Source organism: Anas platyrhynchos, chromosome 3 (genome assembly GCF_047663525.1).
Source record: "Anas platyrhynchos isolate ZD024472 breed Pekin duck chromosome 3, IASCAAS_PekinDuck_T2T, whole genome shotgun sequence".
Taxonomy (NCBI): Eukaryota; Metazoa; Chordata; class Aves; order Anseriformes; family Anatidae; genus Anas; species Anas platyrhynchos.
Window position 1 is genome coordinate 62,556,839 of NC_092589.1, and position 17,688 is coordinate 62,574,526.

The 17,688-nt window shown below is 39.9% G+C and overlaps 1 protein-coding gene across 2 annotated transcripts in view; it reads left to right on the top strand.

Annotated features, from left to right (window-relative positions):
• Positions 1-4,385, top strand: part of STX7 (syntaxin 7) — a 32,011-nt gene extending 27,626 nt beyond the window's left edge. For both annotated transcript variants that reach the window (XM_027454507.3, XM_072035996.1), the window contains 2 exons: positions 637-719; positions 2,965-4,385. In XM_027454507.3, coding sequence (XP_027310308.1) covers positions 637-719; positions 2,965-3,057 — 176 coding nt within the window. In that variant the 3' untranslated portion in view covers positions 3,058-4,385. The remainder of the gene's footprint in view (positions 1-636; positions 720-2,964) is intronic.
• The last annotated feature ends 13,303 nt before the right edge of the window (positions 4,386-17,688 follow it).

The window sequence follows — 17,688 nt, forward strand, 5'->3', positions numbered from 1 at the left end:
GGTTAATTATGTCTTTTTTAAATGTGTATAAGAAGTGTTTAGTTTTTGGAATTGTGTGTTCATGAAATTAGAGTTTGTGGGGGGAATTTTAGTGTGTTGACTAGTGATCTGCAGCTTCAGCAAAAATTCTTGCTTTACACTCCAGGCAGAAAAGCTTATTCTTTTAAATAAATGTGATTGTAAAATTTGTTTTCTGAGTTTGCTGCTAAGCCATGCTGTTTTCTAAACCCAGAATACCTTTGCTGGGCATTTTCTGTCACCTTATCCCATTTTATTTTTAAGATCCCGTCCTTTTTTTCATCCAGCAAGTTGGATGACAGAAAAGTACTGAAAGTTTTTCTTCTGGTAGTTTTCCAAGTCTCAGCCCAGCTTCTAGAACAGGGTGCTCTTACTCAGATGAATTCAACCTGGGCATTTCAGAAATTAACTCAGGCATAAATATAAGAAAGGCCAACTTCCATAGTGGAAAAAACTTTGGATTTTGGATTTTTGGATTAAAAATGTGGATATTGAAGAAATGGGCATTTGGGGGGTGGAGGCAGCTGTGACAAGTGCTCTCAAGTTTATTTCAGCATTCCAAACCTTTGACTGGGATATGACTAACAAAAATTTGAAATCTTTTCTTTTAAAATATAGACAGCATAGAAGCCAATGTGGAAAATGCAGATGTACATGTGCAACAAGCAAACGAGCAGCTGTCAAGAGCAGCAAACTACCAGGTAATGTAGTTTGAACTACATCGGTTAGAACTACCAACTGCTAGTTTTGTGTAACTGTTCTTTTTCAATAGTCACAATTTAAACTTAATTTTGCAGTTCATAATTTGATTTTCATTTTCCTCAAAGCTCTCCTGAAGGTGTTTGTTAGACTGTGATGGTATTGCTAGGTCACTGAAACAAAAGTCAGTGACCTCTGAAAGTTCTGGGTTTCCTGTGAAATTACCTAGGTTGTTTCAGAACACCTGGAATTTTACTGTTATTTAAAAACAAGCAAACAAAATCCTTTAACAACTCAAGAAGGAAAAAGATCCTTCATGTGGGGAATGAGTCTCTAAAGGTCAATGGAGGAGTAGGGCAGTCCTCTGAAGAGGCTGCCAGCTAGCATTAATTTTTGCTGTATAAAATCTTCTTGAAGCTGTGTATGTTCTGATTCTGTTAATTGCTATGGTGATGCTACAAAAAGCATTTCAAAAAAAAAAGTTTGAGAGTTTGAAAAGCCCCTTTGAAAAGACCTTTTAATGTGACTTCTTTCTAACATTTTTGGCACTTGTTACTAATAAGATTATTTCAAGTAAATCTTCCCTCTTTAGTCAAAGTTAGTCCTTAGATGATTTTATTATTATTATTATTAATCCTCTTGTGCGTTAGCAGTAGCTAGGACAGTACATTGATGACAAAATGTCTGAAGGATTGCTTGCAGATCTCAGTGGGAGAAAGAAGGGCTGGACACATCCTTGAATTGTATTCCAGGAGCCAGTAATTGGCACAATGCATCATTGTGTGTGACTGGTGGCTCTTCTGATAATGACAAAATTCATAAAGAAAAAAATAAAAATAGTAGCAGTCAAAATTTTCTGTGGAAAGTGTTAGCTTTGGGATTGAAATTGAAAATTAAAAACTTTGTGCTACTATACCTCGAAGAGGAAAGAATGAACTTCTTTTGACCTGAAAGGAAGGTTATCAAGGCTTTTGACAAGCTTCTGTCACATGGGAGAATTGGCTTGGGTTTAAAAGAATTGTGTAGTATGCTTAGGATTTGAACTTTACAAGGTGTACAAGGAAATTTGAGTGTACAAGGAAATAACATCTCCATGTCTTTATTTCACTACCTTGACTAAGTAGTGTTACAGGGAAAAATGCTTTCCTTCTATGCAGCGTTGGTAAGAGGTGGTCTCCAGGATGGAAAAGAAACCAGGAGTGTAAGAGTTGTAGGGAGAGAATCTGGCAGCAGATGAGGAAAGGAGGGGACACTAACAAAGGGCTGAGTTCTAACAGGTTAAATAATTAAACAACTGAGGGGAAGAAATCTTAGGCTGACAATGGGAGAAGTGGTAGCAACACAGCAAGATTAGCAGAAGAGAACAGATAGCTAAGACAAGAAACTTAGTTGTCTGCGTGGTACTGGGCAGAGAAGTTGCTACTCCAGTGAAAAACTGGCACAGTTGTAGCTTTGCAGGAAAAACAACAAAAAAGCAGACATAAAGCTCTGCTAAAAAGAAAGAGCAGAGCCTGGCTTTGCTTCTGGGGCTGTGACCTAGAATCCCAAGATTTGTTATCATCCCTTGGCTACTAGCAAAAGCTTGCAAAACCCACTAAGTATACTAATTCATTTCTTGCTGCTTCAGATAAAGGATGATAACCTACTCCTGGTCCTGGCTGCTCTGGAATCTCAAGCTACATGCTGTGTGGGAGATGAAAGTTTTGGATGTGCCTAAAACTTACTCTATATTGTAATGACATCTCTGTAGTTGAGTCTCTTACTCATGACTTTTCTTTTTGAGCAGTTTGAACCTAAGAGACCTCACAAAAACAACTTTTAAATAACTGTGAATAGATGCAAAGTCAATCGTGTGAAAGTCTAAAACTGCAGTCCTTTGTCCCCTTCTTTATATACATTTATACTCTTTTAATATTTGTTATAGAAGGCCATTTCTGCCAACTACAGAGCAGATGGATTGTCCATTTTCCTCTGTACAAGGCCACCTGTTTTCACACATTTTCTTTCCCAAGTGTTATAATTATAAATGTTCATTGTCTAAGTTACTGCATTCTCTTTGCTTAGTTTGTTACTTATGCCAGAAAACACTATTGGAATCATTTTCCTCAATAATACAGCTATGAAAGTGTCCTTTTTCTTGAACAACTTTGTATGATTTGTTTATAGCAGCAGGACCATAAAGACATTTGAGTTGTTTTCTAATACTGTAGTGCAGTTTTCAATCAACTTTCTTTTCTCTATTTACAGCAAAGATCTCGAAAGAAGATGTGCATCCTCATTAGTATACTTGCTGTTGGAGTATTGATTCTTGCAATCGCCATATATTTTTCTCTAAGATAAGTCTCTGGAGAAAGTGTTGTAATTGATATTTAAATTATGAAAGGAAATTTCTGTAGTCATGGTTTGCTGATTGTGTAGCTAAGTAAAATAATGGTTCTTCTGTACTTCATCACACTTATTTTTATAAGACTTTGTTTTAACCCGAGAAGTAATGTTCTCAGTTCTACTGTCCATATAACTACCTGCCCTCTTGGATGTTAGTGCTGTCTTACCAGTAAAACCAGTCAGCGCCATAAACTGTTCCGTTAACATGAAAACTTCTTAAAGTTTAAGAGGTTTTTATCAAAATCCTGGTAACTTGTATAGAAGGAAGGTGGGGGAGGAGTGGATTATCTTTGAGATATTGCTAAATGTTGCTGCCAAAACAAACTCCTGAATTGTTGCTTGAGGCAACTAATTCACAACTCAGAATTTAGTTTTAAGCTGTAATGTCCATCTTTTTTTTCTGTTCCATCTCACCTACCTGTCCATTTGATATGGGTGGTTCAAAAACAAAATGTGGGTTGATGAAGTTGATGTGATCTCCCTTTTTAACTGAAGCCTTCAGATTAAGCCTTCAGTTTGCCTCTAACCTTTTGGATGCTTCATATATCTCTGTATTCAACATTAAGAGTGGTTAAGCCTGGAAGCCTCCTGCAAAGGTAGGTAGGGTGGATGATGTAATTCTTTGGATTTCTTGTTTCAGTTTTTGCATTAAAAATAAAGTTTTATGTGCATACGCCTGATATCTTTGCATCTGAAGTGTGTATCAATGAGCTTGGCTAGATGAAAATAAGTTCTAGTCTGTGAATTCTTTAATTTACTGGGAAGAATAGAAATTCCCAGCTTCCTAACTGCACTTGAATGTTACTGTTCTGAAACTGTCAGGATTCAGTTTTCATGAACAGATCTGATGTTGTGTGAGGTCTTCCATACAGATGAAGAAAAGATTACAAATTAAATTCCAAGATCAGTGGTCATATTTAAATATAATTTCTTAATCAGTTGAACTTACTCAAACTGCTTAAGAAGTGTGATGCTTATAGCCTTTAAAATGACCTTTTTCCCTTTGTGCCATTTTGTACTAATATATTAAAAATGTAACTGAACACTTTTTTCTGCCAATTAATCTATTTGCATTTTTAATTGACATTGATGAACTAATCTGAAAAGTGTACAGATGAAAAAATCAATTTGTATTTTATAAAGTTCTTGTACACTCGACCGATAGAGAAAGCACTGTTTACATAGTGAACTATGAAATGTTGTTTGGGAACAATCTAACTGTAAGCATAAATAGACTTTGGAATTGTAACTGTGCAACCAAAATAAAGGTCTTTTAAAGAGTACGTTTTTCTAGTAGCTCCTTTTTTCAGAATCTGTCTTTACAAGCATTTTGTCTTCAATGTTATCTCTTGACAACTTGAGAGAATTCCAGCTCTTCTGCTGTTCTGTGATACTCTTCACTTAGAAATAGAAATGGGTCTTGCCTCCCCACCTCTGTGACCCCAGCATTAGGAAAGGATGCTTGCTCTATATGGCTGCTGACACAGGTGTTTAAGTTATCCTTTGGCACAGCATGAAGGTTTTGAGGGACAGGAATCCATAATCTGGGAAGAAGACTTGTGCTGCTGTTCTTGGATCCCAAAAGCAAGGGAGGAAAAATAAGTCCTGTGGACCTGTGGTCTACTTAACGTGGAAAACACCTCAGACTGAATGGAGAATTTAATTTTCATGTAAGTTGCACTATGGACACGGGTTGTGGTCCCAACTGCTGTGTTTGTGTGGCTGCCTTTGTGCTGAGAGTGAGGCGAGGACTCTACCTTTGTTGAGTAACCATCAGATACGGTTTGGGGCACTGGCAGCTGTGGCAATGCTAGCACTAGTTATGCTGATGCCTTTCTTTGGTTCCAGGCCCCACTGGTCTGAACTAGAAGAGCAGTCAGCACTTTGAATAGCTTCCTTACTAGTGAACTAAAACTGACTTTGGAAGTTTCTTGGCCTTAATGTTTAACAGTCTTTACGCTACTACAAACAGCTGCAGAGAAGAATAGCCTGATCCTACTTGCCCAGGAGATCCTTTCCTCTATGGCAAAATGTGATGCTTCTGTCAGTGACTGTTTGAACCCAATGACATACTTGGGGAGGAAATGCAGCACTTCAGCAGCAGTTCTTCAGCTCTGACTCCTGGCAGGTCTGCTCACATCTTGCAAATTGTGTTTATCCAGCAGTGAGCGACTGGAGAGCAGAATAGGCAATGCTTAAGGTTTCACCCAGTAGGAGCCGCGCAGGATGGGACAGCAGTTTTGAGTCACAGAGATTCTGTGAGTTGCACAGCATTGCATTTCTCTTATCCATGCTGTGTTCTTGCTCTTCTGTGTTTGATTTGTCTAAATGTCTTTATTGTCATGTGCAGTTGGTGCTTTATTTTCAGATAATTTGTGCCTGATCTGTTCAGCTGCTCTCCTGTCTTAGCAGTTTAGGCACTGTCAGGGAGAAGAGAGTGCTGCTGCAAACTGCGGTATGTGTCTTGCTTACTTCATTCAATGCCTCCTACTCAGAAAGACAGCTTATTGGGTGGGTGTCCCTCCCTGACACACTCCTCAAGAGAAAAGCCTTCCTTTCTTCAGTTCCAGTGGAGGGGGAACACTGGAGGCCCTTACCTCTGGAATTGATGCAAGGCAGGCTAGACTGCTGCTGCCTCTGCTGCTGCTGTGCTGAGCCAGGCAGGAGGTAGGGGGGAAGCCAGCACCGCAGTGTTCACACACAGGCTCCTGTAGCTGTTGGAAAGAGAAGCCCACAAGGCCTTAATTGCTAATTAAGAAGCTTGGTGCTCTTAATTTTCAATCTTTAGGCAGAAAGTGTTATGGTGGCGTGTGTGTTTTGTTTTGTTTTGTTTTGTTTTGTTTTTGTTGTTGTTGTTGTTGTTTTGCTTAGCATGCCCATCTTGGGAGGCATAAGTATTCATTTTTAAGTTGCTCTTAACGGAGCTCCTGTCTTTTCCCTCTTGTGCATACTTGCTCTCATCTATACAAAATGCAATTTCCAAGTATTTAAAAAAAGTGTTGATACCTGTTAAAAACCTAGTAAAACATCTGGATACAACATGTATGAGTCAATGTTTTTAGAACAAAGATTTTGGCTGTTCCAAATTATCCATCAATATCTGTCAGATTAGCAAGGCCAAAGAAATGCAATCAAAGCACTCTTCATTTTGCGGAAGGAACCTGGTAAGAATAGTTCCTTTGTAGTTATCTAAACAACACACCAGGGGTGCCTTTCTGTTCTTTCCTGCTTTTCTAAAGGACTGAAAATCACGGGGGCAGACAGCTTTGTAAAGGCTTTCTAATTTTTTTTTTTGGTTGTTTTGTGGTTTTCTTGTTTGTTTGTTTTCCTGTACCTTCCCCCTTGGAAATCATTCTTGATAATCAGCAGGGTACACGGTATTGCCAAACCAGTTTAATATCCAAGAGCCTTCTTAGGTCACCCTCACATCCACTGTACATAGTCAGCAAATGTTTGATGTCAGAGATAGAGGTGGATTTTGGGCATTCAAAATAGTTTGAAACCACAAAACAATATTTAATCTTGGGAAGAAAAGGGTCAAGAGATAGGGCAAAAGGATAAAAGTGCATTATCTGTCAGCAGATGTTTGAAAGACCAAATGCTCTTTGTAGCTGATCACTGTTTGGGGCTGTTTCAAGGACTGGTTGTGCTGCTCAGAGTCAAGTTTGGAAAAGACTTGCTTTTGTTTAGTCCTGATTGAACCTGTTGGATGCTTTCAGGAGCAGAAGCTTAGTGAGAGAGGAAAGAGCAGAGACCTCTTGTTTTGCTGTACATCAACATTTGATGACTTTGTTTCTTAGGATACCTGCAGTGGTAAGTGATGCTTAAGAGAATAGCATGCAGCTTTCCTTTCAGTTTGCAATTAAGTCCAAGCATCTCACGCAAAGCTGTTTTGGGGTGAGGAGTAATTATTCTCTGATGAGGTGCCCACCTGCAGAGCTGCTCTTGGTGCTATTGCAATGTACAATTTCAAGAGTACATACCTGAAACTGATCAGCTTTCAGGCACCTTTGTCCTTGTACTTGCCTCCCTCTGACGTTGCTCCTAAAGCTGCAGTAATTTCCAGAACAGAAGAATTCGCTTAGTTCTTTGTGTGCCCTGAACACATTGGGTGATCAAGGAAGCCAAGTGTTTGCATAATAGTAAGGGACTCTACAAACCCAGAAATAACCAGAAAAAAGTTGCAGAATATTCATTTTTGAAAGATGTGTTGTATTCACTCAAGTAGAACATCATGAGAGCGCTAATTGATGCCATAACTTGATATTTATACAATTGCTGGTGTACTTTTCCCACTGGTGATTTGAATGTCTAGGCTTGAACACAGCTGCAGTGATTTTGCTCCTGTTCCAAATACTACTTGGAAAGTAGCAAGGGAAAATATCACACTTACTGATATTTGTAAGAATACTCTGAACAGTGTTTTCTCTTTAATAATCATGTCTTTGTCCACAAATACAGTGCTTTTCTGCTACTACTGATATTTTTCTGATTTAAGAAAAAAATAGATTAAAAGGCTTGTTAGCACAAGATAATAAATCAGATTGCAGCTTTGTTTTTATTATTATAACATTTTCAAACATGCCTTGCAAAAAGAGGGGGAGAGGGGAATAAATTGCTAGCAGCATGATTCAATTTTTCTTCCCCCCACGCCCTCAATATTTTTCAAGGTTCATCCCGGACTGGTTTATGAAGAATTTTTCCTTTATTCAATGTTTAAGCAGAAGATATTTGCTCTTTGGCAATGCAGACTGAAGCTTGAAGAATAATCCTGTAGTAACAAGGGTGGGAAGGAGCAGGCAAACTGAGTAATCCAAGAAGTCTGAATGATAATACTCCTTCTTGCCTTTACTCAAAAACCTGCTGAAGCTACTGCAATTGCCAAGCTTATGAGAGGCTTCAGCTCTACTCAAGACCCATGGTGAGTGCCTCAGCTGCAACTGCAGGTGCTCCTGAGTCCTGCCCAGCAGGTGGACCTTTGTCTGAGAGGTGAGTGGGGACAAGCACAGCATCTCCTCTGTTCTAGGGGAGGACATTAGCCTTGTGGAGAGGGTAGTTAAATATATTCCCTACCATCTGCATCGTGCGTGCTCCCACCCACTCTCACATAAGCCCAAATGTTCTCTCTGCAGAGAAGGAAATGAAAACCCCAAATTAGGTTCCTGGAACCCAACAAAATGAAAGAATTAGACCTCACATTTCTTTCTCTTCAAGAACTGTCCTGCTAAGCGTCACCAAAATAGCAAGAAATATCATTGTCTAGTATGCTGCTGTTCCTTGACAACTCTTCTTCAACCAGATAAAGAATAAATATAATCTTGGAGACTAGCCACTGTGTTGTCAGTGAGAATTAGGCTGAAAAAGCTTGAAGATTAAAAATGCTTGTTAAAAAGTAGATTTAAGCTGTCTGTAAGTTGATAAAACAAGTTAAAGCTTTCTTTGTCATTCTCAGTGTTGATGTCTTCAGCAAATCATTCTTTATTTAAAATAATAAAAAGAGAATTTTAAATGGAGGAGACTAGAGCATTCGTCCCTGATCTGCATGATTTCTTTCAGTTTATAAACTGTCTGTAAATCTCCAAGTGGAGAATTGTGAATCTTCAAGCTTTACAGGAGTTGTCTCTGCAGGAATAACCAACTATCCTTTCACACAGTTTTTTAACTACTGCAGACTCAGTTGTATCCCTGGAAAGGGGCAGGCTGGCACCACAGTAGCCAGACAGAAATACAGGGTGTAATTAATTTTCAAGTTTCAAGGCAAAAGTGGATTTTTCCTTTAAAGGATGAAATTTTATTAAATACTAGTCACTGCAAGAGGAATGGATGTGTGCCTCTCTCTATGCCTGAATGAGCTGGAACTCAGGGAAGTGTCTCTTTTGCAGCCTGATCAGCCATCACATGCTGGGGCAAGATATGTTAAGATATGTTCTAGTGATTGCAAATCGGAATACAGTTCAGTGTTTGAACATCTGAACAATCTGAAATTACAGTGAGAAAATATACACAAAAGTCTCTTGCCAATAACCTCTTTTAATAGTTGCTTTGCAGATGGGTGTTGGAATCACTCTTCTGAGAACGTGTGGTGTCTTGAGATGAGTGAAGAATAATTTGTTTTGTATTCCTTTTGTAGAAGTTTCTTTAATGGTTTTGGTATCCGGGTGTTTCAATAAAAGGTGGAAATCACCGTCTCCTAATTACGAATATATTTGTAATATAAAATGTATTTTGAAATATACAGATATTTCTGAAATATTTCAGTTTCATATAAATTGAGGGTAGTGGATTATATGTTTAGATGTATCCAGAAAACAAAACAAAACAAAAATTATGACTTGCTAAGTATAAGATTTTTTCATTGCTTGTTGCAATAACTCTAGACAAGCAACATTTGGAAAGGTTTGCTCTTTCAATATGATTTTTATAACCCTTGGTTTGGGACAGATTGTGACAGAGGGGGCAGACAGGGACTGAGACCCAACTTTCCCCTGCTCCAGCTTTCATTTGGAAGCCCATGAAGGTCCTGCCCATCCTGTTGTGATAATCTTCTTTCTGAAAATAAGGTCAGTTATGTTGATTACAAAATTACTCTGCAAATCCAGTAGTTCAAGAGTAGGAGCAAACATTTTGTTCACTCAGTTTCAAAAGCATTCAGTGATGGATCATTTTGACATGATCAATTCAGTAACTTCCATGAACTTCTCAACCAGTGATCGCCTTGACCTCACAGTAGATCTTCTCAGTGAAAAAGATAATTCATTCTGTTTCTTCTGGCAGACACAGGAGTGACACTGTTGGTGGGGGTTGTTGTTGTTGTTGCTTGTTTTGTCCCTACAGCTCTAATTTTATGGTGGGTTTGCGCCTGAAACCAATAAGTGCCCAGTAAACTGAGAAATGCCTTGCAATTCCACCCTCCAGGCCTGTGTCTGTTGTTGTCCCTGCCTGTTTTCTTCTGAACAATGCCAGGACAGCAGAAGTTTGACCTCAAGTTTCTCTTTCCCCCCAGAAGTAAGAAATCCATAAAACCTCTAGCCAACTGTAGATCTCTGGATTTTCAGTAGAACTTACAAACCTCATGGGTTTGGTTGTGGGTTTTTTATTTTTTTTATTTTTTATTTTTTGAAAAGTGATTCATCTGTTTACACACACAGCTCTGGATAGAAAAGCTAAAGGAATATTTGTTAAACCATTCACTTATGCACATAGACTAGAAGAGCTCTGAAATAAATACTGCATGAAGACCGCAAGACTAAAAGAAAGTAAGAAAAATATTTGAGAGGGTAGGATGAAGTAGAAGAGACAAAAGGGGATCATTCTATAGCTTGTACTATTGAGAAGAACAGAAATAAATATGACAACTGCAGGTCTGAGAAACTGCATGCAACTGCAGAGGGCTGTACTGAAAACACTATGCAACATTGTTCTGTGCAGTAGATGGTGGCTGACTGTCACCCAATACAGATGACTCAAATTTTGAAAATTGCTCTACTATGAATAGCCTTCTAAAGCTATCCTTTTCTACAGCCAGAAAATGTATCTTTGCTCTTCTTGTTTTACCGCTCTGTGAGGAAAAAAGCGGGAGCTGCTCTGCATGTTGTGCTTCATTTGTATCCTAAGGCTTCAGTAATCTGGTGAAATCATTTTAACTATGAGTTTAGGGACATGTTCCGATCATTGAACTTTTTTTGGCTTCCCAATTATGTTGTTTTCTTGGGTGGTTGTGTTCTCAGTGAAAACATGAAGAGCACTGGAACAGGGGAAAAATGCGTTTGCAAGGCTTTTAAGAGGTTAAGGGGACCAAAATAAATGCATTGTGATGATGTCAAGAAATTTGAGATACAGAGGCATAATTCAGTCTCGCTATGCATGAGTTACCATAAAAAAGTATATATACCATCCTCAAAATTTAGACATTTAGCAAGTCAGATGCTTTATTAAATCAGATTCAGAATTTCAAGTGGCATAAATCCATTTCATTTGAGAACATCGTTTGACTCAAATTTAACTTGCCATCAACCAGAACCCCCCAGATCCCCTTCTGCAGGGCTGCTTTCCAGCCTCTTACCTACGGCTAGGGTTGCCCCTTCCCAGATTCAGAATGTGACTCTTGCTCTTGTTCTGGCTGGTAATTGCCCAGATGTCTAATTTATCAAGATATAATTTATCAGGATATTTTCTTCATTTGGGCTTTTTGCTATAATTCCCCTGTACTACTCCTATGCTGTTCTGTTGGGATGTTTCTAGCAAAAGCCATGCCCCAAACTGTGTTCTCTACTTGAAACATTGGCAAAACTGATTTTTGAAATGTATGTTCACAATGCCACTGCAGGTACTGATGAGGTACCACGCTTACAAGATGTGCTACTCTTCCAATTACTTAAGGTTTCCTTGGCATCAGGCTAAGACTTCTGAAACCTCAAATTTGGGCTGGTTGTCAACAGTTCCTCTTGAGGAAAAAGGGAGGAAGCTCCTCAGCTTGTAACCTTTCCAAAAATGTGGCAGTAATGGTTTCTATGTGTGATGAAGGAAGAAATGGTGATGACTTGTCCTGTATAATACCACAGTGATGAAAAGATATGAAATCTGATTCTCAATGGGTTTCAGAGCTCCAGTGTGTGGAGCTATGGACTGGCTGAAGAAATTACTGGAAGCACTAGAGAGAGGCTGCCTGTCCCTGGAAATCTGGATGCTCTTCTGATGAGAGACTGCTCTTGGGACACCTAGTTGGGGCTCTTTCACCCCAGATAAGTCCTGGGGCTAGGGGAGCATGAGTCTGTAGCCCTGAGGTTAGGGCCTACACCTAGAAGGAGAAAAAATCCTTGGATTCAGTTTTTCCTGGTTAGACCTGCACTTTAGTCATGACAACCTCATGCAACACTACAGGATTGGGGCAGAGTGGCTGGAAAGCTGTGCAGAGGAAAGGGATCGGGGGGTGTTGGTCAATGCTCACCTGAACATGAGCCAACAGTGTGCCCAGGTAGCCAAGAAGGCCAACAGCATCCTGGCTGGTATCAGGAATAGTGCAGCCAGCAGGACCAGGGAGGTGATCATCCCCCTGTACTCTGCTCTGGTGAGGCCGCACCTCGAGTACTGTGTTCAGCTTTGGGCCCATCACTACCTTGAAGCCCTGGAGTGTGTCCAGAGAAGGGCTACAAAGCTGGTGAAGTGCCTGGAGCACAAGGCCTGTAAGGAGCAGCTGAGGGAGCTGGTGGTGTTTAGTCTGGAGAAGAGGAGGCTCAGGGGAGACCTAGTTGCTCTCTACAACTACATGAAAGGAAGGTGTGGGGAGCTGGGGGTCAGCCTCTTCTCACAGGTAACTAGTGGTAGGACTAGAGGGAATGGCCTCAAGTTTTGCCAGGGGAGGTTTAGGTTGGAAACAAGGAGACATTTCTTCTCAGAAAGAGCAGTCAGGCACTTGGATGGGTTGCCCAGAGAGGTGGTGGAGTCACCGTCCCTGGGGGTGTTTAAGGAAAGGTTGGACATGGTGCTTAGGGACATGGTTTAGTGGGTGATATTGGTGGTAGGGTGATGGTTGGACCAGATGATCTTGGAGGTCTTTTCCAACACTAATGATTCTATGAAACCGTTTGTTTGATCAAGAATTTCTAAACTATAGAAAAAAAAGAAAATGTATGGGACTTGTAAATTAACATGAGACAGGAGAATCCAAATTTAACAATGTTTAACACAGCCTCTAGCACAAGTTGTTTTTAAGAGCATTTTGTTTTATAACTTTTTTTTCCTACTTATCCAGGATTGTAACATTTTCTGTGGATGTGCATTACAGAATACTTCCCACTGTGCTGAGCAGTACTTAATGGCTAGTAGTCATCAGAGTGCCAGTAGTACTGATTTGCTTTTAATGGGTGCCAAAGTACCTTGAGTGTTTACTTTAAGATACTGTGAGCAATGGGATGAAATATGTTTAGCAGGATGGCACAAGGCTGGGACTGGTCTGGGCTCATGCAAAGGTGTTGTGTCAGGTGAGAATAAAGAGGTGACAACTGCACCTCAGAACTGTGCCGCTTCCACAGTTGTGATGGAGAAAATGATTATTATGAATAAATAAATAAATAAACCCTGCTTGAAACTAAGGCAGCAGAATAGTGATAGAGCCTGAAAATCTGTGGGCATTCCTATCTTGGTTGTCTTTTCCCTCAAAGCTCACTACAACCTGGACAATCTACAAAGCCATCAGGCTTTGATGACATTTTTTCCCCAAGCTGTAAGAGACCAGACTGGTGATAGAAAGGCTGGGGAGAAAGGCCCAAGATGTCTAAACAATGGCTAGGAAATCTTTATGTTTTTTGTTTGTTTTGGTGGGTTTTGTTTGTTTGTTTTTACATCATCAGTCTTGATAAAGATTTGCTAGAACAAGCAAGTAACAGTGGATTTTTTTATTATTTATTTTTTTTTTCAAATAGTGGTGATGTACTTCACAGAGAAATCTCTGAGAAGAGGCTGTGAGGATGTAAACAGACAATTTTCAGGGAATTTTGGGTTGGGAATGTAACCTCCTATCCTACCAGGGCCTTGGAGTACATATAACAAGGGTATGGTGTTAAAATAATCGACAAGCTCCTGAAGAATGCTGAGGAGTCAAACTCTGATCTGTGCTTAGCACTACAAAATTACAGTTCTGTGCTGATGAACCAAAGTTCATTACTCGCAGATCATCTGTTCAATGTAAAGCTGAGAGCCTGGCTGTTGTGATGTCAGGCTTGTAGGAACAGGGAGAGATGAATGAAGCTAAACAGAAAAGCCATTGTGATTTAAAGTCTATGAAATGCCACTACTTACTGAAAATTACACATTGTGCAATGAGGCTGGAAAGAAGGGTTTAACAGCAGCATTGGTATCACATGAGACTTCTGGGGTTGTAGCCACAGACGGATGTGTACAGTGACCGCCTCTTCCAGCTCCCACAACGGCTTTGAGGAGGAGCAATGAAGTCATGGCTTCCTTGAGGAGCTCTGCTTCCAAAGCAGAGCTGCTGTGGGTCCAGGTGTGTGAGCTCTGAAGCATCACACTGCCAGAACAATTCGTGGTCTGCTGGCAGTAGTGGCATTGGTGTTTTAAAGGAAGCTTGGAAAACACTGAGAGGGCAGGGGGCAACAAAACCCTGGCTTTCATCAAGAATAGTGTATCACTGTCTTCAAAACGCTGTAAAGAAATCTTGGACAGTGGAAGAATTTTGCTTGCAATATGTTTCACAGGCTACAGCAGCAACAAACTCAACTGCTTGAAATCCTTGCACCTAAGTGGAGCAGGCACACAGATAGTTAAAGCAGCTCTTTGCAAAAATGCAGCTCAGGGACGCCTTTTACCTTCCCTTCATTGTGAGGGAGATTTGAGACGACCGATTTGTACACATATATTCCCACATCCAGACTGCACAAAAGGCACTGCTCTGATATTTTCACTGTTATTAGTTTGTGTGTGCAGTTAAGGTAAATTTCTCCCTCACCCAGCACCCAGTGTGCCCCCCACAGCCTCTGGCTCTGCCAAAGTAGTGCTCCAGCACATTTACAGCTTGCAGCCTGGCTAGCTCTAAGCCAAAGGCCTGTGGGAACGGTGATCAGAGCTGTTTTTCTGTCTGTGTGCTTTTCTGCCAGACTCTTTGGGACAGGGTAAATGGCAGGCCCTGCTTTGGCACTTCTGTGGGACCTTTCCCTGCTTTTTCCCACCCCTAACTGTGAAGTAACCACACAACCTGACCTGAAGTAAATTTAGCAGTCAAGTAGTGTTCATCTTCAAAATTAAAAGTAAACATTTTTGTAAAATACTTTTTCTTTCCTGGAAGTTTAGAGCAAGCTCAGTTATGGGAAGAGGTAGTTTCTTTTTCCCGCAACCCGGCAATGTTTTGGCATAATGGGATAATCTATGATATTTTGTTAATATCATGACTTATGACTAATACAAAAGGAATTAGAGCTTCAGTTAAAATAAAAGCCAGCAAACAGGCCGTTGCTTCTGATGATCTTTGTGAAGACCTTCACACTCTCTCAGTTTACCATACCTACAGTCATCTGAGGGGATATAATGCAGACAAGGACCCGTATTCATACCACCAGCAGAAAGTGTTAAATACAGCTCCACCCAGGAGTCTCTGCAAATGGTCTTTGGATGTCATGTCCAGCTGGTACGGCCACATGTAGAAAGATTGCTTATATGAGTATGTGTTTTGGGCTTTGGTCTCATGGGTATATTTGCAAACCTGTCATCAATGAAAATTGAAATAATATGTATGCGTGCTTTGGATTGGTATGGTGTGCTACATGCAATGATTTGTTCTGTTTTGTTTGGAAGACTAGCTGTGCTGAAGTGAGCACTGACTTGAAAATATTTCTGCCAATGAACATCAGATGGCTGAAAATCTTTACAGTTAGTGCTCATACGGGGGCATTTGATAGCTGTGTTCCCCTAATGTTTAAAAGAACTGTCTGAGATCCACTGTGGTATAGACATAAACTTTCTCAAAGAGTCTAGAAATCTTTTAATGATACTTATTCTTTCTTCTGCAACACTTGCATAACGTCTCTGAAAAAAGAGCAAAGATTCAAAAATAATATGTACTGATGACACTGTATCCTTAACATAGCTATAGTATAAAAGAATAACAATGTAAATTTATAAATAATTCTGTTTAAAATAAGATGTAAATGACCAAGCCTATTTTACTAGACAGGACATTCCCTTACAGTCCCAAACCACCTGGTGCAGACCTCTGTCTGAACAGCTTCATGTTTTACTCTGAAGTAAGTGGTAAGACTGCAAGGAGATTACAGGACGGACTTCCACACACAAATATGGGGCAAACTATATAACAGACGGGGGGGGGTCAAAACAAGAATGTGGTAGGCTAACTTAAAGGATTTTAAAAGCAATATTTTTTTTCAAGGGCTAGTGGTAGTTAGGGAAATAAAATGAGGACCACAAGCAACATAGAGATGGAAGGGAGAGTAGGGAGAACAGTGGTAACTCCTGACTAGGAAAGTGATGGTGAGTAGCTGGGACTTGGCTGGGGCAGTAACTTTTTTACCCTGCTCAGATTCAGTAAGAACAGGACACTTACAGCAGCCCCAAACCTGAGACCTTCAGTGAGTATTACAGTAATCATCTGTATATTTTCAATTTCTTAAATATCTTTTTAGTACATGGACCCTGGAACAGGGGACATAGCATTGCACTACTTGCCCCTTTCACTGGGGTTTCAGCCAGTTCTCTGTTGTTTCCTGCTGAGAGTTCGTGCTCTGTAGGTTATTCAGCAAGAAGCCACGGACTCAGTATTGCTGCTTTCAGTGTACTTTTTCTATCATGTGCCTGTAACTTTCTTTCTACACTTGATGTTACAGTCTTGCATTTTTGTGTTCCTCGTTCGGGAATGCTGTGTGTCCCCTCAAGTTCGTGTTTCATTGCTGACATTGCTAAAGTCCAGAGGTGATGTCATTTGTTTAAGGATTTTAATTATGTTGCTTTCTGTCATATTCCTTTCACTTTTCTAGTAACTGTGCTTGTCTTTCTAGGTGAGAAACTTGACAAAAGCACCTGTGATAAGCAACTCAAAAAAGTCCAGGTGGAAAATCCTGATGTTTTAAAGATCACCATGTTTAAACACCATCTTTTGGAAATCTAACAGTAAATATACCTTCAAATCAGCAAGTAAGAAACTCATTCCCCAACCTGTTTATACCTCATAAACTTTATATATAAATTATGTTTAATCACAACTTCATTCATTACTTAAACACAAGCCATCTTGTGTGTGTGTAAATGTTTGGGGAGCAGAGGGACAGGGGTGCTGTTATTTATAAAAGCAAAATATATTACATCCATTCGGAGTTTGGAAAAAAAAAAACAGCTTGGCAGTGTGCTTGAAAGTTTTAGAGATGGCTATTTTTCATCTAGGAATGTTTTCCCTCTAAAAAGCAAGGTTAGCTCTGTTTGTGTTTGGAGATTTACCAGTGACATCAACAGAAAGAAGATAGCGTTCAATGCTTTGCTGTGTTGAAGAATTCTGGAAACTTTTATGTGATGGAGTAATTGCATGACAATCTTCAGAATTCATTGGGAAAACAGATGCTACCATTGTTGTCCAAAGGATGCAGTACATTTGGCATCCTCTTTCTGCTACATTTTTCTTTCTTGTGCGTATTTATAGCTTCAACTAGCTATTCAGCCCATTTGCACAGAGAGTTGTAAATAGTTGCCTATTTGCACATGGGGATGTGCTCCACTTCTGCAGAACAACATATTTCCTCAAAGGCACTGAGTCCCACCTCCCATTCTCCTTCTATTTTGTGTTTGTGCTGCTAATTTTTACATTAAAAATTAGAGAGGGAAATTAAAGTTATGCCTTCTGTATGTATCCGTCCAACTAGGAAATAGTGGAGATTGTCCATTTAGCTTTAGAAAAATGGGTGTCTGTCAAGCTTTGTCAAAGCTATACAAGAGGTAGGGGCTTCAACTTCTTATAAAAGTCATACAGGTTGAAAAAAATATATCCACCCATTGTTTTATGAACTATACTAACAGGGAGAGTGAGGCAGCAAAGGCTAGGGACCAAGAAGGGCCTTCCTCCCCTCCAGG